This window comes from Nomascus leucogenys, chromosome 12 (genome assembly GCF_006542625.1).
Source record: "Nomascus leucogenys isolate Asia chromosome 12, Asia_NLE_v1, whole genome shotgun sequence".
Classification (NCBI taxonomy): domain Eukaryota; kingdom Metazoa; phylum Chordata; class Mammalia; order Primates; family Hylobatidae; genus Nomascus; species Nomascus leucogenys.
The window spans coordinates 9099729-9126965 of record NC_044392.1 but is presented as its reverse complement, the minus strand read 5'-3'; the positions used below and the strand labels follow the sequence as shown (position 1 = coordinate 9126965).

At 44.3% G+C, this 27237-nt stretch overlaps 1 protein-coding gene across 1 annotated transcript; it reads left to right on the top strand.

Annotated features, from left to right (window-relative positions):
• Nucleotides 1–2050: 2050 nt before the first annotated feature.
• Nucleotides 2051–27226, top strand: PPT1 (palmitoyl-protein thioesterase 1). Its single transcript, XM_030823546.1, has 9 exons — nt 2051–2400; nt 7001–7110; nt 7336–7463; nt 8113–8183; nt 9996–10098; nt 19069–19159; nt 20881–20979; nt 22655–22726; nt 25747–27226. Exons 1-9 carry the CDS (start codon nt 2277–2279, stop codon nt 25867–25869), a joined length of 921 nt encoding a protein of 306 aa, XP_030679406.1. The 5' UTR covers nt 2051–2276; the 3' UTR covers nt 25870–27226.
• Nucleotides 27227–27237: the final 11 nt, after the last annotated feature.

Genomic DNA, 27237 nt, shown 5'->3' with positions numbered 1-27237 from the left:
AGGTGGAGGTTACAGTGAGCCGAGATCACGCCACTGCACCTCAGCCTGGGGGACAGAGCAAGACTGTCTCAAAAAAAAAAAAAAAATTGCATTCAGATTGCTTCACAAGTGTCTTTCAGTTATTGCTCCAGTTTAAAGAAACCTTTAAAGAAATCATAAATAGTTCATTAAAGGCAGGAAACTTCATTGAGAGGGCTATATTCACAGAAAAATCCTGAAACTACTTCAATTTGTAAGTCTTGAGTTAAAATAAAATGCTTATACAATAAGCTTATTTTTCTTAAAACAAAATTCTATACTGTACTGTATAATGCTTTATGATTCTGCATTTTTTTGTCTTTGAGACAGAGTTTTGCTCTTGTTGCCCAGGATGGAGTGCAGTGGCTCGATCTTGGCTCACTGCAACCTCTGCCTCCTGGGTTCAAGTGATTCTCCTACCTCAGCCTCCTGAGTAGCTGGGATTACAGGCACCTGCCACCACGCCCGGCTAATTTTTTGTATTTTTAGTAGAGATGGGGTTTCATCATGTTGGCCAGGCTGGTCTCGAATTCCCAACCTCAGGTGATGCACCTGCCTCGGCCTCCCAAAGTGCTGGAATTACAGGTGTGAGTCACTGCGCCCAGTGGATTCTGCATTTTAATAGACTTTTCAACTAACAACTTACCTCTAGTCCCAACGGCATCTAATAGAAGAGTTTCCCATGGGTTTGTAATCAACTTTTCTTTTACAACATATTAAGGGCATTTTTCATGTCACTTTATGTAAATTTACCTCATTTTTCTTTTTTGAGAGAGACAGGGTCTCACTCTGTTGCCCAAGGGGTAGTGCAATGGTGAGATCATAGCTCAATGCAGCCTTGAACTCCTGGGCTCAAGTGATCCTCCCACCTCTGCCTGTCCAATAGCTAGGATTACAGGAACATACCATCGCCCCTGGCTAATTAAAAAAAAAAAAATTTTTTTTGTAGAGATGGGGTGCTATGTTGCCTGGGCTGTACTCACTTTTTATTTATTATTTGTTTATTTTTTAGACAGAGTTTTGCCCTTGTTGCCCAGGCTGGAGTACAATGGCACGATCTCAGCTCACTGCAACCTCTGCCTCCTGGGTTCAAGCGATTCTCCTGCCTCAGCCTCCTGAGTAGCTGGGATTACATGCGCCACCACACCCGGCTAATTTTGTATTTTTAGTAGAGACGGGATTTCTCCATGTTGGTCAGGCCGGTCTCGAACTCGCTACCTCAGGTGATCTGCCTGCCTTGGCCTCCCAAAGTGCTGGGATTACAGGAGTGAGCCACCGCGCCCGGCCCTATACTCACTTTTTATAAAACTGGCCTCATATTATTCCATTGTATAGTGGATACACTCTAATTGCTTTACAAATTATTTATTTAAACTATTTTTTGATGTTCTGTTGAAAAAAACTTGAGCAGGGAACTGAGATTATGAAGGTGGATTGAGGGATGAATCTGGCAATAGAGCATAAAATGGATTAAAGAGGAGAGAATGGGAAAGGAAATGGTTGATGAGAGACCCTTGAAATAATCCAGCTGAGATTAGGCCAGTTAGTGGCCGTGGGTTTTCCCCTCACTCTTATGCATCCAACATATGCTTTCGTCCGTCTTGAAGTCCCGACATTTCTAGAAACCACAGCTGTCTTTCTCTTCTCTACCTTAGCTCATCTCAGTCCTTCTGAATTTCATCTTTGCTTGTTGAAATCCTACCTCTCCTTCAATATCCAGAACAAACCCCACACCTTGCCATGATTGGTCCTGGCTGGAAATTGTCCCTCCTTCTTTCTTCCTGCCTCTATGCATGTTTCTTCCAAACGCAGTACAGGGCAGTGGTGAAGAGCAACGACTTTGGAACCACCAATTTGCTATCTCTGTGACCTTGGGCACCTTACTCAGTGCCAATTCTCAGTGCCTCAGTGTCCTCACCTGTCAGGGGGAGAAGTGCACACAGCATTGTTATGATGAGTGAATTAGTTAAAGGTTGTAAGAATAGTGCCTGATAGCATCTGATCAGCGCTGAATAAATGTTAGCAATTATTTTGATTCACCGCAGAGGGCGGTCTACGAGAGCGCAGGGCCCCACTCGGCCAGCGGGGCCTCGCGGGGGACCTGTCGCGCTGAAAGCTCCAGGGTAGGGCCGACGCCCATCAGGCTGGGCATCCCTTCGGGATGCGCAGGTTACCGTCTGCAACCGGCGGCGCCACGCCCAGGCGGGCGGAGCGCGGTTCCTGGAGTCCCGCGCCCGCGGTCATGTGACACAGCGAAGATGGCGTCGCCCCGCTGCCTGTGGCTCTTGGCTGTCGCTCTCCTGCCATGGACCTGCGCTTCTCGGGCGCTGCAGCATCTGGACCCGCCGGCGCCGCTGCCGTTGGTGATCTGGCATGGGATGGGTGAGTGAGTGAGAAGTTTAAAAGGGTTTGGCGATTCTCTCTCCTCCTAGCCTGGGTTCGCATCTGCAAAATGCGGGTGTAGAGGGCAAGGACCTGGTCCCACAGCACGCGGCTGCCTCGACATTTTAGGATTTGAAGGATTTGAAGGATCTCCATTGGAAAGAGAGAAGGGGAAGGAGCCGTCCCCTTCACTGGAAAGAGAGAAGGGGAAGGAAAGAAAGAGCCGCGCACGGCGTTTAAGTTTTACATGCTGTCCTTGATTAATCCTTACAGTAGTGGCGTCAGGATGCAGCATCTCGCACTTGGTCAGGCTAGGTGAGCTGCGGCTGGCTATATGACTGGCGCATCTACCCTTTTATTTATTCCTTCACACATTGAACAGAGATTTGTTGGGCACCTACAGTTCATTTACAAGTTGAGTAACCCTTTTCTGAAATGCTTGGGACTGGAAAGCATTTCGGATTTTTTTTAAATATTTGCATATATACAAGATATCTGGGGGGTGGGACCCACAGGAAATTCATCTATTTTTCATACACACCTTATACACATAGCTGGAAGGTAATTTTATGCAATATTTTAAATAATTTTGTGCAACCCATCACATGAGGCCAGGTGTGGAATTTTCCACTCGTGGCATCATGTCTGCGCTGAAAACTTTCAGATTTTGGATTTCGCATTTTCACATTAGGATGCTCAACCTATATTCATTTAACACAGTTATTGAGCACCTACTAGGTGCTGAGGATACAGTTGGGAACTAAACAGACTAAATTCTTTGTTCTTTTGGAACCTACTCTCCAGTAGGAGAAGCAGATTATAAAGAAATTAACAAGTAAAACATAACATATCAAATGGTGATAAGTGCAGTGGAGAAAAATAGAGTAGGGTGTAGGATAAAGACTGGAGGTGGGGGCTTGCACTTTTAATAAAGCAAAGTTGGGAAAGAATTCTTGAAAAAGTGACATCTGAGTACAAAACTGAGGTGGATGAGGACAGTTGCCATTTGGCTATCTGGTAGAAGGAACAGTAAATGGGAAAGCCCTGATGTGGAAGTATGTCTGGTGTGTTCAAGGGACAGCATTCAGATCAGCATGGCTGGAAATGAGTAAGCAAGGGGAAGAAGTTAGGAGTTTAGTTTGGAAGGGAGGGGCAGGTACAGAAGTTATTGGGCCTAGTAAGACTAATGCAGAGACTTTGGCTAGAGTGTCATGGGGAACTTTTTGAGCAGATGAGTGACATGATCTGACACATTTTTAAAGAATCACTTTAGTTGCTGTATTGAGAATAGATCATAGGGGGTCATGGATAGTCACAGGGAGACAGGTTAGGAAACTATTGCAATAATTTAAGCAAGAGATGATGATGACTTGGAAGTGTAGAGTAACAGTAGAGGTGTTGAGAAGTGGTCAAAGTTTGGATAGATTTTGAGGGTGGATTGCTAACAAATCAGACTTGGAATAAGAGAGAAAGAAAGGAGCGAAAGATTACTCCACAGGTTTTGGCCTGGACAATTGGAAGGGTGAAGTTTTCACTTTACCAAGATGGGGAAGCCTGTAGGACAAGCTGACTTAGGGTGGGGGAAAGATCAAGAGTCTGCTTTTGGGCTGACTAAACTTGAGATCCTCAGGAGACACCCAGGAGATGTTGTACAGGCATTTGGAGCGTGGAGTCTAGGACAGAGATGCGGGCTGGAGATTTAAGTAGGGAGCCTGGCATACAGCTAGTAGTTAAAGGCTAGGGCCTGGGTGAGACCACCTAGGAAATGAGTGTACACAGAGGACTGAGCCCTGAGGCACTCCATTCAATTGGAGGTGGAGGAAATGAGGAGAAACTAGCAAAGGAGACTGTAACCGAATAGCCATTGAAGTGGAGGGGTCAAGAAAGTGCGGTGTCCTTGAAGCCAAGTGAAGAAAATGTTTCAGGAAGAAGGGCATGATCAACTGCATCAAATGTCGATAGGTCATGATCAACTGTATCAAATGTTAATGGATCAAGGAAGATAAAGGCTGACAACTGATTGTTGGATTTAGCAATATAAAGACGATTAATCCTGAGAAAAGCAGTTTGGGGAGAGTCGTGATAGTGAGAGCTTTATTGGGATGGGTTACAGAAAAATATTCAGAGTAATTAGAGTCAGCAAATACAAACACTTTCAAGGTTCTGCACCAGGCCCTGGGGCTACTACAGTGGGGTCAAAAGAGGACACAGTTACAGGGGAGGCAGAGGCAGTTAAGTAACCTACAATTACAGTTCGGTGTGGAGAACGTTGTTTTCAGAGAAATAAAAGGAACAGACGATTCTCCAGGCAATAGCCTTTTCTTCTTCTAAAATTGGTGCTTAAGCTTTCTCGCAGGTTGAAAATGGAGTGAGTAAGTACAAAATGGGAAATGATCTCAGTCCACTTCTCCTACTCAGTAGCCAGTTTGCTTCCTGTTCCTACTTCTGGTTCCTTGAAATAGAAGAAACAAGTCTGGGACTAGGACAAGATGAAGAGGCTCCTGAAGTGCAAATTTAAGGAGGCACTCACTCTCAAATTCAGGGTCAGCACTTACATAAACCTGAGAATGAGTGCCTCCTTAAATTTTGTGCCCTAGAGCAGGGGTCCCAAACTCCCTGGGTCTGTGACCTGTTAGGAACTAGGCCACACAGCAGAAGGTGAGTGAGCCTGGAGCCTTACTGCCATGAGCTCTACCTCCTGTCAGATCAGCAGTGGCATTAGATTCTCATATGAGCTCAAATGCTGTTGTGAACTGCACATGTGAGGGATCTGGGTTGTGTGCTGCTTATGCGAATCTAACGAATGCCTGATGATCTGAGGTGGAACAGTTTTGAAAAATTGTCTTCCACAAACCTGGTCCCTGGTGCCAAAAAGGTTGAGGACCGCTGCCCTAGATGCTTAATTTGCCTCACCCTAGTCCTGGCCCTGAAGAGAAAACTTTGCATCTGTTCACCCCAAATATCCCCTGTGATAGGGAAAGGGAATGTGTACCTCTGCTTATTTTTCATTTGTAAATTTGGTGTCTTAATTATCCTATATGGGCTTTTTGGTTTTTTTGAGACAGGGTCTCATTATGTTGCCCAAACTGGTCTCAAACTCTTGGCCTCAAGCAGTCCTCCTGCCTCATCTTACCAAAGCGCTGGGATGATCAAGGTATGAGCCACCGTGCTTGGCCTATATGGATGTTTTGTTTTGTTTTGTTTTGTTTGAGATGGAGCCTTGCTCTGTTTCCCAGGCTGGAGTGCAGTGGCATGATCTTGGCTCACTGAAACCTCCACCTTGCAGATTCAAGCAATTCTCCTACCTCAGCCCCCCAGGTAGCTGAGACTACAGACATGTGCCACCACACCTGGCTAATTTTTGTATATTTAGTAGAGATGGGGTTTCACCATGTTGCCCAGGCTGGTCTCGAGCTCCTGACCTCGTGGTCCACCCGCCTCGGCCTCCCAAACTGCTGGGATTACAGATGTGAGCCATGACACCCAGCTCCTGTATGGACTTTTGAAGCTTGTTACTACTTGATAAACAGGAGCTGAGCAAAAAATGTTCTTTCTTCTATTTTTTAAAATTGAGGTAAAAATTCATATAAAGTTAACCATTTAAAATTGTACAATTCAGTGGCAGTTAGTGTATTTGCAATGTTGTGCAACTAACACGTCTCTCCTTTTCAACGCCCCAGAAAAACACACATAGCCATTAAGCAATCACTCCCTATTCCCCCTCCTACTGCTTCTTGATAATCTCCAGCTTGGTTTTCTGTATCTCAGTGGATTTGCCTATTTTTTATTTATCCTGTGAAAGGAATCATGCATTATGTGGCCTTTTGAGTCTGGCTCATTCCACTTAGTATAATGTTTCTGAGATTCATTCAAGTTGTAACATGTGTCAGCACTTTGTTCCTTTTTTATAACTCAGTAATATTCCATTGTGTGAATATACCACATTTTGTTCATTCATTCATTGATGGACTGCTGGATTGTTTCTCCCTTTTGACTATTACAAATACTGCTGCTGTTAACATCTATATGCAAGTTTCTGCATGGACATGTGTTTTTATTTCTTTGGGGTGTATAACCAGGAGTTGAATTGCTGAGTCATTTAGTAATTGTATGTTTAACTTTTTGAGAAACCACCAAACTGTTTTTCACAGTGGCTGCTTATTACATTCCCACCAGCAATGTCCAAGGGGTCCCATTTTTCTACATCCTTGACAATACTTGTTATTTTCTATTAAAAAATTATTATTAAAGACATCCTAGTCTGTGTGAAATGGTATCTCATTGTGGTTTTGGTTTGCATTTCACATGCTTTTCACATGCCAGTTGTTAGCCATTTGTATATCTTCTTTGGAAAAATATCTGTTTAATTTCTTTTCCCGTTTTTAAATTAGGTTATGTTTTTGTTGAGTTGTAAGTAAGTTATAAATTCCTTGTATATTCTGGGTATTAAGCCCTTATCGGATAACTGTTTTGCAAATATTTTCTTCTATTGTATACATTGTTTTCACATTCTTGATAATGCTCTTTGAGGCCTCAAAGTTTTTAAACAATAAATAATATTTTGACTCATGCGTTTCCATCATTGTTTTTTGTTGGCTAGGAGACAGCTGTTGCAATCCCTTAAGCATGGGTGCTGTTAAAAAAATGGTTGAGAAGAAAATACCTGGAATTTACGTCTTATCTTTAGAGATTGGGAAGACCCTGATGGAGGTAAGGTACTTCACAGCTGTTCCTTTGAAGGGTTGCTGACTGATTTCATAGCATATACTGTTAAAATGCTTTGCCTTGTGTTTTTAGCAGCAAATCATACAATGATACTTTCACCCTTGAGTGGCTCATGTGAGGATACCAACCTAAATGAGTTTACCTCTTAGAGAAGATGTCAGTGGTTGTTTTCACTCCCATCCTCTCACTTCTCTCTGGCTTCTTTTTTAGGACGTGGAGAACAGCTTCTTCTTGAATGTCAATTCCCAAGTAACAACCGTGTGTCAGACACTTGCTAAGGATCCTAAATTGCAGCAAGGCTACAATGCTATGGGATTCTCCCAGGGAGGCCAATTTCTGTAAGTTCCTTTTTGTTATATTGTACCACTTATATGGAATTGATTTTTTTTTCTTTTATTCAGATAAATCCACTCCTCCAATTCAAGATTGTCACCTATCTTGGAAGGGAAATTTCCTAAAATGTTCCTGTGTAAGAAGCTTTATGGAACTTAATTTCTTTTCTTTCTTTTTTTTTTTTTTTGGAGACGGAGTTTCTCTCTTGTTGCCCAGGCTGGAGTGCAGTGGCGTGATCTTGGCTCACTGCAACCTCCATGTCCCAGGTTCAAGCAATTCTCCTGCCTCAGCCTCCCGAGTAGCTGGGACTACAGGTGCTCACCACCACACCTAGCTAATTTTTTGTATTTTTAGTAGAGATGGGGTTTTACCGTGTTGTCTAGGCTGGTCTCGAACTCCTGACCTCAGGTGGTCCACCCACCTCAGCCTCCCAAAGTGCTGAGATTACAGGTGTGAGCCACCGTGCCCGGCCCTCGCTTAATTTATTTTCTATGAAAGTTGAAAGAAATATTTGCATTTGCCCATATCAGGAAAATCCTGAAACTCTGCGGTTTTGGGGAGTCACAGAGGATGACTAGCTTAATCTGTGATGCTGATTGTGGATGATGCATTTCCATCTGACAGTCGGAGCTAAAACTCCCTTTTATTCCGTAGGAGAGCAGTGGCTCAGAGATGCCCTTCACCTCCCATGATCAATCTGATCTCGGTTGGGGGACAACATCAAGGTAACTTTGCCTCTTTGCTTTCTTTTTTCTCTATTCTAACCCACATGACCACCTGATTTTAAAAAAATCTAGGAACTGTATTTGCACAAGACATCAACCATCCTTGCAAAATCCTGTTTCTCTAGCTTTTAACAAACTAGCCAGCATTGCTGGAGACATAGGAAGAGACTTAGGATTCCAGAGGCCTGGATCGCTAGGTTGGCATCTACTTCTCTCCAATTTCATTGACACGATTGCACGGAAGTGAGATGGTTATAGCCACGTGGCAGGTGGTGGTTGAAGAGTTAGGAAAATTGACCTTTTCTGTTCTCTGACTTGGTGGTATCCTCTTGAATTTAGGCTTAGGCAAAGAATAGTGTGTAAGCTCTTGTGTCTATAAATTTAAACTCTTTGAGAAACAGCAGGTTTTCTATTTAGACAGAATTCCATACTACTGGGGAAGGATGTGTCATTAGAATGGAATTTCATCTCTGTTGTGATGGGTATAGCTATTAGCTGGTATAATGTGGGAGCAGAATGATTCTCCGTCTAATCAGGAAGCCTGGACTCACTCAATTAACTATTACTCCTAGGCAAGTAATTTGGTGTCTTAGGTTCCACTCACAGATGGAGGAAACCAAAATATGGCCCTGCCTGTCCTATGGGAATTTTTCAGAGGATAAATAATAGGTAGGAAAATACTTTTTAAAAGTATAAGGATTATACAAATGCAAGTTGGTAAGAACAGCTTTATTATTCATTCATTTAATAAATATTTATTGAAAACCTATTATATGCCAGGAACAAGACAGACAAGGTTCTTGCATTCTTGAAATACACGCACACACACACACGTGCACATATATACACATACATACATAGACATATATATACACATATGCACCTATATACACACACACATAGACATATATACACACACATATATGCACTTATATACACATATACACACACACACACACACACACACACATATATATATATACACGATAAGATGGAGGATAGCTGGGCACTTGGTGATGTATACCTGTAGTCCCTGCTACTTGGGAGGCTGAGGCTGGAGGATCATTTGAAGCCAGGAGTTCAAGGCACTGTGACGTGCTATAATTGAGCCTGTGAATAGCCATTGCACTTTAGGCAACATAGCAAGACCCAATCTCTTGGAAAAAAACAACAAGAACAACAGGATACTGTTTGAAGGACACACTAGTAGTTGTAGTGCTTAAAGGAGCGGGCTCTGGGGCCAAACTGCCTGTGTCTGAATCCTGGCTTATCCCTTATTGTCTAACCTTGGACAAGGTATTTAACCTTTCAGTTTTACAGTTTTCTATCTGTGATATAGGGCAAATAATGATATCTACTCCACAGGGCGGTTGTGAGGATTAAATTAATTGTTGCCAATATTTTGCTTAGAACTATTCGTGGTACTCAAAACAATGTTATTGATGAGGATGCTAAGGATGAAGTATAACTGGGGGAGGGGAAGGAAATGGGGGTGGGTACTATTTGAGATATGGTGGTCAGATATGACTTGCCTAGGACCAAGACCTGAGAGCTGAAAATGGGTCCAGCCATGTGATGCAGCACATCCTCCAGGGATGAGCAGGTAAAAAGATCATTAGGCGGGAAAGAGTGTAGCAGCACCAGGAGGAAGCTGGTGATAGTATTAGTTCTCTGCGCTTTATTTTCATGAGGAGTAAGTGAATGAAATCAGAGTTTGGTCCTGTTCATTTTGTTTCTCACAGTGCCTTGTGCATAGTGGGTATTCGATACATGATTATTGAAGGAATGGATATTTGTCATCTACCACTGTAGGTGTTTTTGGACTCCCTCGATGCCCAGGAGAGAGCTCTCACATCTGTGACTTCATCAGAAAAACACTGAACGCTGGGGCGTACTCCAAAGTTGTTCAGGAACGGTATGTATGGTTAGCTGAAAAGATTACAGACCTGTCATCATGTGAAAATATCATGCTGACTTTCATGCTCACAGTGATTCCAGCAGTAGTTGCTTATGATATTCGAATGAGACTTTTTTTTTTTTTTTTTTGAGACGGAGTTTTGCTCTTGTTGCCCAGGCCGGAGTGCAGTGGCGTGATCTTGTCTCACCACAACCTCTGCCTCCCAGATTCAAGCGAGTCTCCTGCCTCGGCCTCCAAGTAGCTGGGATTACAGGCGTGCGCCACCACGCCCGGCTAATTTTGTATTTTTCAGAAGAGACAGGGTTTCTCCATGTTGGTTAGGCTAGTCTCCAACTTCCCGACCTCAGGTGACCCACCCGCCTTGGCCTCCCAAAGTGCTGGGATTATAGGTGTGAGCCACCGCACCCGGCCTTCAAATGAGATCTTTTTGTACTATCTGCTCAATTTTATTGTAAACCTAAACTTGCTCCAAAAAGTCTATTAATTAAAAAGCAAAGAAAGAAAAACAAGGGCATTTTTCTATGTAAGAAGAATGTAATTATAACAATAAATCTCCATCCTTAAAAAACAAACAGAAAGCCGTTAGAAAGTACTAAGCTCAAGGAATTATTGTTGGTATTTAGAGGACAGATTCTTTATGATGTTAGCTACTCCCTACATCACTGTCCCTGACTACTCAAATGTATTTGGGTATTTAGCATGGCCAGCCTGGCATAATGGCTCACACTTGTCATCCCCGCTCTGTGAGAGGCCAAGGCCGGAGGATTACTTGAAGCCAGAAGTTCACAACCAGTCTGAACAACATAGTGAGACCCCTGTCTCTATTAAAATCTATTTAAAAAAAAAAAAAAGATGCAGAATTACTTTTGTAGTGTGTGCTTGTTCAATTGTTTCCAAACTTAATCGTATATCAGAACCACAGGGAAATTCATTAAAAATGGATTCCCAGGCTCTATCCTTAGAAGTTGTGAGCCAGGCGCGGTGGCTCACGCCTGTAATCCCAGCACTTTGGGAGGCGGAGGCAGGTGGATCATGAGGTCAGGAGTTCAAGACCAGCCTAACCAACATGGTGAAACCCCATCTTTACTAAAAATACAAAAATTAGCTGGGCGTGGTGGCGTGCGCCTGTAATCTTAGCTACTCAGGAGGCTGAGGCAGGAGAATCGCTTAAAAAACCCAGGAGGCGGAGCTTGCAGTGAGCTGAGATTGCACCATTGCACTCTAGCCTGGGCAACAGAGGGAGACTCCGTCTCAAAAAAAACAAAAAAAAGTTTTGATGGTAGGTCTGACGTGCTCTTGATGATAGCTGGAGTTTGGGATCAACTAATACCCTGTGGGTTTTCCAAGTGTCTCATTCTTGTCAAATAACAACTTTTTATTACAGTATATTCTTGAAGCCATTTTCCAAGATACAGCCTTGTGACTGACTCATGTTGGAACCACCTACAGCTAATAGCTGTCTTTTCTCTTCCCACTCGTTGGCTACACAAATAGCCACAAAGCTGTTTTGGGTCAGCAGTACCACCTGATGGTTATTATAGAAAACTAAGATACTCTGTACCTCTGGCTCCTTTTTTTACCCTCAGGCTACACCAGGCTTTCCCCTTTGCCTGGTTTGATTGGCTGTGGCTAATTACAACTTAATTATTTATATTCTACATATTCTCTGTTCTCATGGATTTGCATGGTGTTTAAACTTCATTCTTCCTCCTTTACTCTTTATTCTCACTCTTGCCCAGGTGCCTCCAAAAAGCCTATACTTTTCCTTCTTTGTGTGAACCAAAACAATCCTTGGCGATCAGAATTCTGTTAGTGATGCTAAGTGAGCAGTCCATCGGGGGGTGACAAGTGACACCTAAATACTGATTAAGGCGGGGTGCGGTGGCTCATGCCTATTACCCCAGCACTTTGGGAGGCCTTGGTAGGCAGATCACTTGAGGCCTGGAGTTCAAGACCAGCCTGGCCAAAATGGCAAAACCCCATCTCTACTAAAAATACAAAAATTAGCCAGTGTTATGGCGCACACCTGTAGTCTCAGCTACTCCGGAGGTTGAGGCTAGAGAATTGCTTGCACCCAGGAGGGGGAGGTTGCGGTGAGCTGAGATCGTGCCACTACACCCCAACCTAGGTGACAGAGTGAGACTGTGTCTCAAAAAATAAAAATAAAAAATACTGATTAAAAGCGATAGATTGATGTGTTTATCTTCACTTCCTCCTTAAACTTTAATGAAGTGGTAGCAGAAGAATAAAAAGTGATAAACCCACAAGGGCAGAGAGAACAGGGAGAGAGGAGGTAAGAGATCATAAAAAATGGCAACATGTTTTTGAAAGCAAGCAAGTAGATGAATGAGTGTGAGAACTGTTTTAGCAGAGCAGATGGTGAAGGCTTAAAGTAATAAAGAGAAATCATTTTGTCTTTGTGATACTGTCCCAGGTTGCCCCTGGTATTAGGGAGGATTAATTCTGGTTGCAAGAAGAAACCCATATCAAGCCAAAGTAAATTTTAAAAGAAAGTCATACTCTGTCGGTGCCTAAGGCCTCATAGGGCCTAGAATCAAGAATTGGGAGCCATGAGGAGCCAGGGTATCCTCCAGTGCCACTGTTGCTTCTGTCTGTGTCGCTGCTGCTTTCTCTCCTTGCAGACCAGCTTCCCCTGCCACCCACATGATGGAAGGTGGCCTCGCACGGCTTCCAAATGTTTAATCTTCTGTTAGGAGATTGTCTCAGTCTGAGGCTAGAATCTCTTTGTCCCGATTCAGATTCTTCAGGAAGGGACCATGCCCCAGCTCAGGTCAGGTCTCCACCTCTGCTCTCATTAGCTGTGGCCAGAGAAGTGGGACCGTGCATACTAACCATACTCACCTCCCTGTAAACCAGTAGGCGGGGCAGGAAGAGTGCAAGAGTGACTTAGACAGAGACCCCAAAAGATGTCTTCCACATTCTTCAGATAACTGAACCTTAGCAAAGCAAACGTGATATCCTAATACGCACAGTAACTGGTGAGGAAGCCCCCGGCTTGGCATGGTGAGGGCAACAAGGAATGGTGTCATAGTTCTCTCTCTCCTTCCTGGCTGTAAAACTACCCTCTAGTTCCCTTTTGCCTTTGCAGATGCTGTCAGCCCTTCCTAGCCTTCTCCTTCCTCCAGTTTGCTCCCTGCCATCCCCTGCCCCATGCACTACCCTCCCACCTCTACACTCCCTGCCACAAGGAATACTTCAGTGTTGCCCTGGCCTGGGCCTTGGCCTCGGCCTCCGTCTTCCCCTGTACCAGCTCAGGGGAAGCTAGAGCTTTACATATCCTGTTTAATTTTCATAGCAACTTGCCCTCCCCAGGTCTGCTCTGGGCCCTGCTCCCAGTTTGCACCCCACCCTCAGTGGATCTCAGAGTGCTTTTCCTCAATTGTCCAGTTTTCCCCATGTCTTTGCCCTCAGCTGATGAACTTGCAACTTGGTTTTCTGGAAATATTGAGGCATCTACTCAGGCTCTCAGAGACTTTTCAGCCATTCAAAAAAGTTAGAGAGTAATGTAACAAACTACAGGCACACCCCAGAGATACTGAGGATTCGGTTCTTGACCACCACAATAAAGCAAAGATTGCAATACAGCAAGTCACACAAAGTTGGTGGTTTCCCAGTGCATATAAAAGCTATGTTTATACTATACTGAAGTCTATTAAGTGTGCAGTAGCATTGTGCCTAAAAAAAGTACATGCCTTAATTAGAAAATACTTTATTGCTAAAAAATGCTAATCATCTGAGTCTTCAGCGAGTCATCCTTTTGCTGGTGGAGAGTCTTGCCCTATGTTGATGGCTGCTGACTGATCAGGGTGGTGGTTGCTGAAGGTTGGGGTGTAGGGTCCAGCCCCACAGGGTTGGTAGGTTTTTCTCCCCGTGTGCGGAGACGAGAGAGTGTAGAAATAAAGACACAAGACAGAGATAAAAGAAAAGACAGCTGGGCCCAGGGGACCACTGCCACCAAGACGTGGAGACTGGTAGCAGCCCCGAATGCCAGGCTGCGCTGATATTTATTGGATACCAGACAAGGGGGCAGGGTAAGGAGTGTGAGCCATCTCCCATGATAGGTAATGTCATGTGGGTTACGTGTCCACTGGACAGGGGGCCCTTCCCTGTTTGGCAGCTGAGGTGGGGAGAGAGAGAGAGAAAGACAGTTATGCCATTATTTCTGCATATCAGAGACTTTTAGTACTTTCACTAATTTGCTACTGCTAACTAAAAGGCAGAGCCAGGTGTACAGGATGGAACACGAAAGCAGACTAGGAACGTGACCACTGAAGCACAGCATCACAGGGAGACGGTTAGGCCTCCGGATAACTGCAGGCGGGCCTGACTGATGTCAGGCCCTCCACAAGAGGTGGAGGAGTAGAGTCTTCTCTAAACTTCCCCGGGGAAAGGGAGACTCCCTTTCCCAGTCTGCTAAGTAGCGGGTGTTTTTCCTTGACACTGACGCTACCGCTAGACCACGGTCCACTTGGCAATGGGTGTCTTCCCAGATTCTGGCATTACCGCTAGACCAAGGAGCCCTCTAGTGGCCCTGTCTGGGCATGACACAGGGCTCACACTATTGCCTTCTGGTCACTTCTCAACGTGTCTCTTCAGCTCCTATCTCTGTATGGCCTGGTTTTTCCTAGGTTATGATTGTAGGGCAAGGATTATTATAATATTGGAATAAAGAATAATTGCTACAAACTAATGATTAATGATATTCATATATAATCATATTTATGATCTAGATCTAGGATAACCATTGTTGTTTTATATATTTTATTGTACTGGAACAGCTCATGCCCTCGGTCTCTTGCCTCAGCACCTGGGTGGCTTGCGGCCCACATTGGGGTGGCTGTGCTAATTTCTTAAAGTGAGACAATGATGAACTTTGTATCAATTGACTCTTTCTTTCATGAAAGATTTCTTTGTAGCATGCGATGCTATTTGGTAGCATTTTGGCCACAATAGAACATCTTTCAAAACTGGAGTCAGTCCTCAAACCCTGCTGCTGCTTTTATATAAGCTTATGTAATATTTATTCTAAATCCTTTGTTGTCGTTTCATCAGTGTTCACAGCACCTTCACCAGGAGTAGATTCCATCTCAAGAAGCTACTTTTTTGCTCATCCGTAAGAAGCAATTCCTTATCTGTTTTATGAGATTGCAACAATTCAGTCACATCGTCAGGTTCCACTTCTAATTCTAGTTTTCTTGCTATTTCCACATCTGCAGTTACTTCCTTCATTGAAGTCTTGAATCCCTCAGCCATTCATGAGGGTTGGAATCAATTTCTTTTAAATTCCTGTTAATATTGATATTTTGACCTCTTCCCGTGAATCATGAAGTTTTCTTTGTTTGCTTTTGAGACAGTCTCACTCTGTCACCCAAGGTGGAGTGCAGTGGTGCCATTACAGCTTACTGCAACCCAGCCTCAACCTCCCAGGCTCAAGCGATCCTCCCACCTCAGCGTCCTGAACAGCTGGGATTACAGGTGTGAGCCACTACACCCCACTAATTTTTTAAATTTTTGTAGAGATGGGATCTCATTTATGTTGCCCAGGCTAGTCTCACACTCCTGGACTCCACTGGTTTTCCCTCCTCACCCTCCCAAAGTGCATGGTACCCAGCTCGTTAATGTTCTTAATGGCATCTAGAATGATAAATCCTTTCCATCAGGTTTTCCATTTACTTTGCCCAGATGCATCAAAGGAATCACTGTCTGTGCAGCTACAACCTTGTAAATGTATTTCTTAAATAATAAGACTTGAAAATGGAAATTACTGTTTGATCCATGGGCTGTAGAATGGATGCTGTGGCAAGCATGAAGACAGCATTCATCTCTTTGTACATCTCCATCAGAGCTCTTGGGTGACCAGGTGCTTTTTAATAAGCTGTAATATTTGTTTGTTTGTTAAGTTTGTTTTTAAACTCAAAATAGTTTTTGAGACAGGGTTGTGCTCTGTTGCCCAGACTAGAGTGCAGTGGTGTGATCACAGCTCATTGCAGCCTTCACGTCCTGGACTCAAGGCATCCTCCCACTTCAGCCTCCTGAGTAGCTAGGACTACAGGCATGCACCACCGTGCTTGGCTAATTTTAAAAAGAGTTTTCTTTTGTAGAGATGGGGTCTTGCTATGTTGCCCAAGCTAGTCTTGAACTCCTGGCCTCAAACGGTCCTCCTACCTTGGCCTCCCAAAGTGCTGGCATTATAGGTATGAGCCACCATGCCCAGCTGCGTGGTAATGTTTTGAAAGGAATCCTTTTTTCTGAGCGATAGGTCTCAATAGTGGGCTTAAAGTAGTCAGCAAACCACACTGTAAACAGATCTGCTGTCATCCAGGCTTTGTGTTCCATTTATAGAGCACAGGCAGAGTAATTTAGCGTAGTTCTTAAGGGCCCTAGGATTTAAAAAATGGTAACCGAGCATTGGCTTCAACTTAAAGTCATCAGCTCCATGAGGCACTCACAAGAGAGTGAGCCTGTCCTTTGAAGTTTTGAAGCCAGGCATTGACTTCTCCTCTATAGCTGTGAAAGTCCTAGATGGCATCTTCTTCCAATATAAGACTGTTTCATCTACACTGAAAATTTGTTGTTTATGGTCACCACCTTCATCAGGTATCTTAGCTAGATCTCCTGGAAAACTTACTGCAGCTTCTACATCAGCACTTGCTGCCCCATCTTGCACTCTTGTGTTATGGAGATGGTTTCTTTCCTTGAACCTTACAAACCAACCTCTGCTAGCTTCACACTTTTTTTCTGCAGCTTCCTCACCTCTCTCAGCCTTCATTGAATTGAAGAGAGTTAGGACATTGCTCTGGATTAGGCTTTGGCTTAAGGGAATGTTGTGGCTGGTTTGGTCTTCTATCAAGACCACTCAGATTGTCTCCGTATCAGCAATAAGACTGTTTTGCTTCCTTATTATTTGTGTGTTCACTGAAGTAACACTTCTAATTTTCCTCAAGAACTTTTCTCTCTTTTTTTTGCATTCTATAAATGTTCAGAGTTCTAAACCTTTAAAAGGTTTCAAATACATGTATAAACACATTCTAGAATGTCACTCTGACTGTTGCTTCCTTTAACTTCAGTCTCATCTGCTCCTGGGAGGGTGAGCTCCATCTCTGACGTAGCTGGCTCTGTTGGGCTTTAGCGCCAGCCTGCTCCACTGAGTGGGGTTTTCAGGGCCCACTGCCTCTGCCCAGTGGTCCTCAACCCACTCTGGCTGCCTCTGGGCAGCTCTTCCACTCTGGCTGCGGAGCTTATGTTGTAGAAATTTTGATTTCTCTCCCTGCCAAACCTGGGATAGAGTTTGTTCGGATTTCCCCGTGTGAGGCCTTGTGGTAACCGTGGCCATTTTGAGGAGGTGGGGGCTGGAAGGGAAAGGGAAGTGGAGAGAGATTGGAAAGAAAGTATAAAGAGTCTCCTTTGCTCCAGTTCCCAGCAAGTTCCTCATCCCCATCTGAGACCACCTCAGCCTGGACCTTATTGTCTATATCACTATCAGGCTTTTGGTCAAAGCCATTCAACAAGTCTCTAGAAAGTTCCAAGCTTTCCCACATTTTCCTGTCTTCTTCTGAGGAACTCCAAACTGTGCCAACCTCTGCCTGTTACCCAGTTCCAAAGTCACTTCCACATTTTTGGGTAACTTTTCAGCATTTTCAGCAGCACCCCACTCTACTGGTACTTATTTACCGTATTAGTCTGTTTTCACGCTACTGGTAAAGAGACACCTGAGACTGGGCAAATAGAGGTTTATGATGGACTTACAGTTCCGTGGGGCTGGAGAAGCCTCACAATCATGGCGGAAGGTGAAAGGCACGTCTTACATGACGGCAGACAAAAGAAGAGAGCTTGGGCAGGGAAACTCCCCTCTTAATTTTATTTATTTATTTATTTATTTATTTATTTATTTATTTGAGATGGATTCTCGCTCTGTCTCCCAGGCTGGAGTGCAATGGCGTGATCTTGGCTCACTGCAACCTCAGCTTCCCAGGTTCAAGCGATTCTCCCTCCCTCCGCCTCCCGAGTAGCTGGGATTACAGGCACATGCCACCACGCCTGGCTAATTTTTGTATTTTTAGTAGAGATGGGGTTTCCTTATGTTGGCCAGGTTGGTCTCGAACTCGTGACCTAAGGCGATCTGCCCGCCTTGGCCTCCCAAAGTGCTGGGATTATAAGCATGAGCCACGGAACCTGGCCCAACTCCCCTCTTTGAAACCATCAGATCTCATGAGACTTATTCACTGTCATGAGAGCAGCACAGGAAAGACCCACCCCCATAATTCAGTCACCTCCCATGACATGTGGGTATTGTGGGAGTTACAATTCAAGATGAGATTTGGGTGAGGACACAGCCAAACCATGTCAGCATGTTAAGTATGATAAACCCCAGTGTCATAGGAGAAGCAAATGTTGATGAGTCCTTTGCCTGAATCTTTTATAATTTCTGTGCTATGCTGAATAGTCCTTGTCTCAACAAGGTGTCTTGTTGACAGACCGTTTCATAGGTGCAAGTCTTGTCTTCTGTATTAAAGGGTAAGGCCTGGGACTTGAGGGCTTTGGCCTTTTGTCCTTGTTTTTTGAGATGGAGTCTCACTCTGTCGCCCAGGCTGAAGTGCAGTGCTGCAGTCTCAGCTCACTGCAACCTCCGCCGCTGGGATTCTAGCAGTTCTCCTGCCTCAGCCTCCCAAGTAGCTAGGAGATACAGGTGCCTGCCACCGTGCCTGGCTAAGTTTTGTAGTTTTAGTAGAGACGGGGTTTCACCATCTTGGCCAGGCTGGTCTTGAACTCCTGACCTCGTGATCCACCTGCCTCAGCCTCCCAAAGTGCTGGGATTACAGGCATGAGCCACTGTGCCTGGCCAGCCTTTTGTCCTTTTAAAGTCTCTTGGTGGCCTTTGCACTGAGCATGCCCTAGGCATACTGACTGACTTGTAGCTTGATCACCTTATTCCTTTTTTTCCTACAGCCTCGTGCAAGCCGAATACTGGCATGACCCCATAAAGGAGGATGTGTATCGCAACCACAGCATCTTCTTGGCAGATATAAATCAGGAGCGGGTAAGCACCCAAACCGGGCTCCCATAGATGTGCGTTCTTTTCCTGTTTAGGTTTTCATAAACAAATCAGCAGTGACTGTTTCTGTCCTGGGCAGACCCTAGGAAACAGAAGTTTTGTTTTTTTGGGAGGCAGGGCCTTTGAGATTCAGTTCCCTTTAGGGAGATTGAAATTCATTTGCCTTTCTTCCCTTAAGTTCTTTCCCTCTCCTAGTGTTGAAACACACAGGATAAGCTCGGTAGGTTGCTGACTGGGCGAGGTGGAAATTCACAGCTGCTGTCTTAATGAGGGAAGCTTTCCTGATGGATCAGTCTGGGGGTGGATTTTTCTCTAGAGATTTACCTAAAAGAGAGATACAGTAGGCACTGAGTATGCCCCAGACACAAACATGGTTTGGTAGGTTCTGGTAAACTAGATGGCTCAGTTTATATTAGACTCATCTGGAGAGTCTTTTGGTTTTTTGTTTTTAAACAGAAAGTTTGAAGAGAAAAACAAACCAAACAAAAAACAACACAGAATAGCATACACCAGAACCCGGAATTTGCAGTTTCTTATTTTGTCTTGGCTTTCTCTGACTAGAAGCCTCTCACCTATGTGATGGACACCTATGGAGTGTGGTGTAAACTCATAGTTGTACCTGTATGCCATGGTCGGTGGCATGTCAGTCAGATAGGATGGTAAGAAAAGCTTGTATAAGGCTGGGCGTGGTGGCTCGCGCCTGTAATCCCAGCACTTTGGGAGGCTGAGGTGGGCAGATCACTTGAGGTCAGGAGTTTGCGACCAGCCTGGCCAACATAGTGAAACCCTGTCTCTACTAAAAATACAAAATTAGCTGGACGTGATGGCAACCACCTGTAATCCCAGCTACTCGGGAGGCTGAGGCAGGAGAATCGCTTGAACCCGGGAGGCAGAGGTTACAGTGAGCTGAGATGGCGCCACTGCACTCTGGCCTGGGCGACAGAGCAAGACTCCATCTCAAAAAAAAAAAAAAAAAAAAGAAAAGAAAAAGCTGTATAAGCAATCCCATGACTGGGTATATACCCAAAGGAAAACAAATTGTCCTGCCAAAAAGACACTTGCACTCGTGTTTATTGCAGCACTGTTCACCATAGGAAAGACATGAAATCAACCTAGGTGCCCATCAGCGGTGGACTGGATAGAGAAAATGTGGTACATATACGCCATGGAATATTACACAGTCATAAAAAAGAATGAAATCCTGTTCTTTGCAGCAACATGGAAGCAGCTGGAGGCCATCATCCTAAACAAATGAACACAGAAACAGAAGACCAAATATCACATGTTCTCACAAGTGGGAGCTAAACACTAGGTACACATGGATATAAAGATGGGAACAATAGACACTGGAGACTCCAAAAGCTGGGAGGGAGGGGCTAGGGCTGAAAAACTTCCTGTGGCCACTGTGTTCACTATCTGGGTGAAAGGATCAACAGAACCCCAGACCTCAGCATCACACAATATACCCTTATAACAAAACTGCACATGTACCCCCCTGAATCTAAAATAAAATATTTTGTTTTGTTTTTTAGGAAAAAAAAAAAAAGCTGTACAGGTATATCCTGGTCAGGAAGCTGGAAAACAGCCCATACCCATGGGGAAGAAACAGTGGCACAGGGTCAGGGAGACCAGAGAACTGGAAGGCTTTACTCCCTCTGCTGGTATCTGATAGTAATGACCTTAGGTGTTGCTGGCCTTTCTTTCAGGGTATCAATGAGTCCTACAAGAAAAACCTGATGGCCCTGAAAAAGTTTGTGATGGTGAAATTCCTCAATGATTCCATTGTGGACCCTGTAGATTCGGAGGTGAGACACTACTTAGGCCACATGCCAGGAGAGTAAATGGCATTAAAATAGGGCAGCTGCCGGCTGGGCACGGTGGCTCATGCCTGTAATCCCAGCACTCTGGGAGGCCAAGGCGGGTGGATAACCTGAGGTCAAGAGTTCAAGACCAGCCTGGCCAACTTGGTGAAACCCCATCGCTACTCAAAATCCAAAAAGAAATTAGCCGGGTGTGGTGGCAGCCACCTGTAATCCCAGCTGCTCAGGAAGCTGAGGCAGGAGAATTACTTGAACCCAGGAGGCAGAGCTTGCAGTGAGCCAAGATCGTGCCACTGCACCCCAGCCTGGGTGACAGAGTGAGACTCTGTCTCAAAAAGAACATAAAATGAAATTGAAATGAAATGAAATAAATGAAATGAAATGAAATGAAAAAATACAGCTGCCTGCTGGGGAAAAAAACCTTCAGTCCCTTCCACCAACTTTTGTGTAGAACAGTTCTTCACTTGAGGTCCATAAATGGGACACTGAAGATTGTAATCTACCCCCCAGCCCCAAAATTCTATGCAAAATTATGTAATTGTATTCTCTGGGGAAGGATCTATAATTTTAATCCATTTTCCAGAGATCAGAGACCCAAAAAAGGTTCAGAATCACTAGCCCAAAATATATAAATTTCTAAGCTTGGCCTGCAAGGTCTGCCTTGATCTGGCTTCACCCTGTTTTCCAGCCTAATCTTCCTTGTCTGCACGCTTCATACACTCTTGATCAAGCCATATTGTACTACTTATGCTTTTTTCTCTCGTATGCCTTTGTTCATATTTTTCTGTCTCTAGAATGCCCTTCCTTGGCTTCTCCACCTGACAATTTCTATTCGTCTGTCAAGGCCAGGATGCCATCCCCATTCCAAGCAGAATGTGATCCCTTTTGTAGAATCATCAGCCTCCGTTAGAACATTCATCACGTTGTGTCACACCACCAGGGATTGGCCGATTGTGGCCCACAGGCCCAGTCCATCCTGCTACCCGTTTTGGTGTTACCCACGAGTAACACCAAACACTAACGTAAAAGAATGTTTTTTACATTTTTTAATGGTTGGGGGAAAGAATTGGACATACAAAGATTATGTAAAATTTATTTAGACATATAAACTATTTGAACATATAAAGATTATGTAAAATTTAAATTTCAGTGTCCTCATTGGAACAGTTTTAGTTACTTTTTACATACTGTCTGTGGCTGCATTTGTTACAGTGGCAGCAATGAGTAGTTGCAACCATATGGCCCTTAAAGCCTAAAATATTTTGTATCTGGCCTTTACAAAAACGTTTGCTGACCTCTGTGCTCAACAGTCAATTGTTTCTGTGCCTTGCAAGACTGGGAGCTTTTTGGAAACAGATTATGTATTCATCCTTGAATGTCTAGAGCTTAGCACAGGAATTTTTCGCATTTATTGCTTAATAAATGTAGGAAGCAGAAATTCTGGGGAAGTGGAAAGCAGCCTCTCAGAAAGATTAATTCATCCCTCGGGCTCCACCCTTAAGAAGAGATGACTCAGATGCACCCTACCCATTTTTCCTTCTTCCTACAGCTTTGTGATGTTCACTTTGTGGGCAGTTTTAGCTTCTAACCCGTCTCAAATTATTTTGGCAGTATGTGCTGTGTGTCATATCTGAGCTTATTTCTTTTGCTTCTTCTGCAGTGGTTTGGATTTTACAGAAGTGGCCAAGCCAAGGAAACCATTCCCTTACAGGAGACCTCCCTGTACACACAGGTAACTGGCAGGGAGTCTATCTTGGGAGGTCGGTGCTTTTTCAGCTCCCAGTTCCTGAAGCTGCTAGGTTCTTTGGTGCTGGAGCCCTTTCCTGTACACCTCAGAGCACTAGGTACTCCTGAAACACCTGACTCATGTCCAATATGGGTGAAGTTTGTTAGGCTCTTGATTATTTGCTCTAGCTTATTAGGCACTGGGTTACAGAAATCCACTACATCCTGAAACCTTATGGTTTCCAAACAAGAACAAGAGAAACCTCATGTCTGATTCCCTTCTTTTGATAAAAAGGTTTTAAAACTAGCTGCCTTTGCTGAGGTACAGTCTGCTACACATCCAGGAAGCCTCCATGCATGATGAGGGGCATTCCTTTTTTTTTTTTTTTTTTTTTCCGAGACGGAGTCTCACTTTGTCGCCCAGGCTGGAGTGCAGTGGAGCAATCTTGGCTCACTGCAACCCCTGCCTCCCAGGTTCAAGCAATTCTTCTGCCTCAGCCCCCTTAGTAGCTGGGATTACAGGTGTGTGCCATCATACCCAGCTAATTTTTGTATTTTTAGGAGAGATGGAGTTTCACCATGTTGGCCAGGCTGGTCTCGAACTCCTGACCTCAGGTGATCCACCCACCTCAGCCTCCCAAAGTGCTGGGATTACAGGTGTGAGCCAGTGCGCCTGGCCAAGGGACATTACTTTTAAACATTAATAGATGTGAAATCAGGCCGGGCGCGGTGGCTCAAGCCTGTAATCCCAGCACTTTGGGAGGCCAAGGCGGGCGGATCATAAGGTCAGGAGATCGAGATCATCCTGGCTAACATGGTGAAACCCCGTCTCTACTAAAAATACAAAAAATTAGCCGGGCGTGATGGCGGGCGCCTGTAGTCCCAGCCGCGCGGGAGGCTGAGGCAGGAGAATGGCGTGAACCTGGGAGGCGGAGCTTGTAGTGAGCCAAGATCGTGCCACTGTACTCCAGCCTGGGAGACAGAGCAAGACGCCGTCTCAAAAAAAAAAAAAAAAAAAAAAAATAGATGTGAAATCCTGTTTCTGAATTACGCACTGACAAGGGAAGCTCCTGCAGGAGGTTGAGTGGGACTAGAGTTTCGAATTTTGTTTAGCGGTAGGTCCTGTATCTTAAGCAGAACTTGCAGTAATTTACCACCTCCAGTTCTGGGGCCTTCTACACTTTTTAAGGATTTTTTTTTTTTTTTTTTTTTTTTTTTGAGACAGTCTTGCTTTGTCACCCAGGCTGGAGTGCAATGGTGTGATCTCAGCTCACTGCAGCCTCCACCTCCTGGGTTCAAGCGATTATCCTGCCTCAGCCTCACTAGTAGCTGGGATTACAGTCACACGCCACCATGCCTAATATTTTGTTAGTAGAGACGGGTTTCACCATGTTGGCCAGGCTGGTCTTCAACTCCTGACCTCAGGTGATCCACCTGCCTCAGCCTCCAAGAGTGCTGGGATTACAGGCGTGAGCCACCGCTCCCAGCCCTAAGGATTTTATATTGGAGACAGACTCTCCAAAATGCGTTAAGTACTACATCTGAACCAATCACCTTCTACTAGAATTCCTCCATGTTATTTCAGAGGTCATTTGTCTCCTCTTGACTTTTCTTTTGCATTGGGTGCCTCAACTTGGGTTGTGAGGTAAAAAGGGAAGCTAGAATCTTGATTTGAAAAAAAAAAAAGGGCTTGAGAAATTACAGCTAAGAACTTCCTTATTGTGAAAACTCAAAATAATGTTGGCCACGGCAGAAGCACCATTCTGGCACTGTCGTAACTGCTTATCTTCCCCACCGGAGCTTGTTCTCCAGCACCTAGCCTGTGGGTAATGACATTTTCAACTCCAGAATATGAAAGTGTCCAGGGTTTGTTACCTAAGGGTTGGATATGGTTTTTTTGTTTTGTTCTTTTGAGACAGTTTTGCTCTTGTTGCCCAGGCTGGAGTGCAATGGCGTGATCTCAGCTCATTGCAACCTCCGCCTCCCAGGTTCAAGCGAATTCTCCTGTCTCAGCCTCCCAAGTAGCTAGGATTACAGGTGCCCGCCACCATGCCCAGCTAATTTTTGCATTTTTAGTAGAGACAAGGTTTCATCATGTTGGTCAGGCTGGTCTTGAACTCCCGACCGCAGGTGATCCACCTGCCTTGGCCATCCAAAGTGCTGGGATTACAGGCGTGAGCCACCGCGCCTGTCCTGGGTTGGATGTTTTTTAAGTTACCTAGTTAATGTTCTGTCTTTGGCTCAGTCTCACTTACCTATGGCATTCTGAGGCAGTGTCGTCTATGGCTTGCCCACCTATAGGTAGTCCTCTGACTCTGTGCTTTTCAAAAATGAGAATCTAGAACTCTGTATAGAGCAATCTCAATTGCATATCCATTTTTAATACTTAGAAAAAAACTGGCCGGGTGTGGTGGCTCATGCCTGTAATCCCAGCACTTTGGGAGGCCGAGGCACGTGGATCACCTGAGGTCAGGAGATCAAGACCATCCTAGCTAACACGGTGAAACCCCGTCTCTACTAAAAATACAAGAAATTACCCACGCATGGTGGCATGCGCCTGTAATTCCAGCTACTCACGAGGCAGAGGCAGGAGAATCGCTCCAGCCAGAGAAGTGGAGGTTGCAGTGAGCCGAGATCGCGCCACTGCACTCCAGCCTGGGTGACCGAGCAAGACTCTGTCTCAAAAGAAAGAGAGAAAGAGACAGAGAGAGAGAGAGAGAGAGAAAGAGAGAAAGAAGGGGGGGAGGGGCAGGGGGAGGAGAGAAGAAGAGAAAGAAAAGAAGAAAGAAAAAAGAGAAAGAAAAAGAGGAAAGGAAAGAAAAAGAAAGAAAAGAAAGAAAAAGAGAAAGGAAGGAAAGAAAGAAAAATAACTAGGAGATATTCTTTTTGGCATTTTTGAAAATACACCTCAAGTTTAATACTCAGGACAAACTGCATTTTGACAATATATCTCAAGTTAACGTACTTACCATTTTACTCCAAAACTTCATTAAGCTTTTTGATTAATTATGGCCTTTCCTTCTGCAGGACCGCCTGGGGCTAAAGGAAATGGACAATGCAGGACAGCTAGTGTTTCTGGCTACAGAAGGTGACCATCTTCAGTTGTCTGAAGAATGGTTTTACGCCCACATCATACCATTCCTTGGATGAAACCCGTACAGTTCACAGTAGAGCTCAGGGAGCCCCTAACTCTTCCAAACCACATGGGAGACAGTTTCCTTCATGCCCAAGCCTGAGCTCAGATCCAGCTTGCAACTAATCCTTCTATCATCATCTAACATGCCCTACTTGGAAAGATCTAAGATCTAAATCTTATCCTTTGCCATCTTCTATCACCATATGGTGTTGAATGCAAGTTTAATTACCATGGAGATTGTTTTACAAACTTTTGATGTGGTCAAGTTCAGTTTTAGAAAAGGGAGTCTGTTCCAGATCAGTGCCAGGACTGTGCCCAGGCCCAAAGGAGACAACTAATTAAAGCAGTGAGATAGATTCTAAGGGCAAACGTTTTTCCAAGTCTTGCCATATTTCAAGCAAGGAGGTACCCAGGCCTGAGGTACTCACATAAACGCTTTGTTTTGCTGGTGATTTAACCAGTGCTTGGAAAAATCTTGCTTGGCTATTTCTGCATAATTTCTTAAGGCTGCCTTCCTCTCTGAGTACGTTGCCCTCTGTGCTATCATCTTATCAATTATTAGACAAATCCCACTGGCCTACAGTCTTGCTTCTGCGGCACCCACTTTGTCTCCTCAGGTAGTGATGAACTAGTTGCTATCAATCACAAAAGGAGGGAAGTAGCACCCAATTAAGTTGCTTAAGAGAGGAAGTGTGCATCTTGTATAACTTAGGGAGTGAAGAAAATGTAGGCACGAAAGTGAAAAGTGAGGCAGCTAGTTCTTCCTATTCCATTCTTGACCAACCTGCCCTTTCTTAATCTGCCTAGTGGTCTTGATGCTAGAGTCAACTTACTCTGTTGCTGGCTTCAGCAGAGAATAGGAGGACCCATATGAAAAAGATCAGACTTTCTGACTTCCATCCCCAAAACACATTTACCAGCACACTCCAAACTGTTTCTGATGTGTTCCATGAGAAAAGGATTGTTTGCTCAAAAAGCTTGGAAAATACTACACACTCCCTTTCTCCTTCTGGAGATCAACCCACATTAGAGTGTCTAAGGACTCTGAGAATTCCTGTTACAGTAAACAAAACTAACGTAATCTACCGTTTCCTACACTGTTTGTTTGAGCATGGAAATCACAGTCCCCACTCTGTGAAAACCTAACGCTTTTTGGAAGACATTTCTGTAGCATGTCAGTTTGGAGAAATGATGAGCTACGCCTTGATGAAAGAACCGTGTCGGTGCTGCTAAGTTTAGCCATTATGGTTTTTCCTTTGTCTCTCTTAAGCCTTATTCTTCAATTAAAAGATGAGGATTAAGAGCAAGAAGTTGGGGGGGATGTGAAAATAATTTTATGAGGTTGTCTAAAATAAAGAGTAGTTTCTTATCCTTGGTGTTTT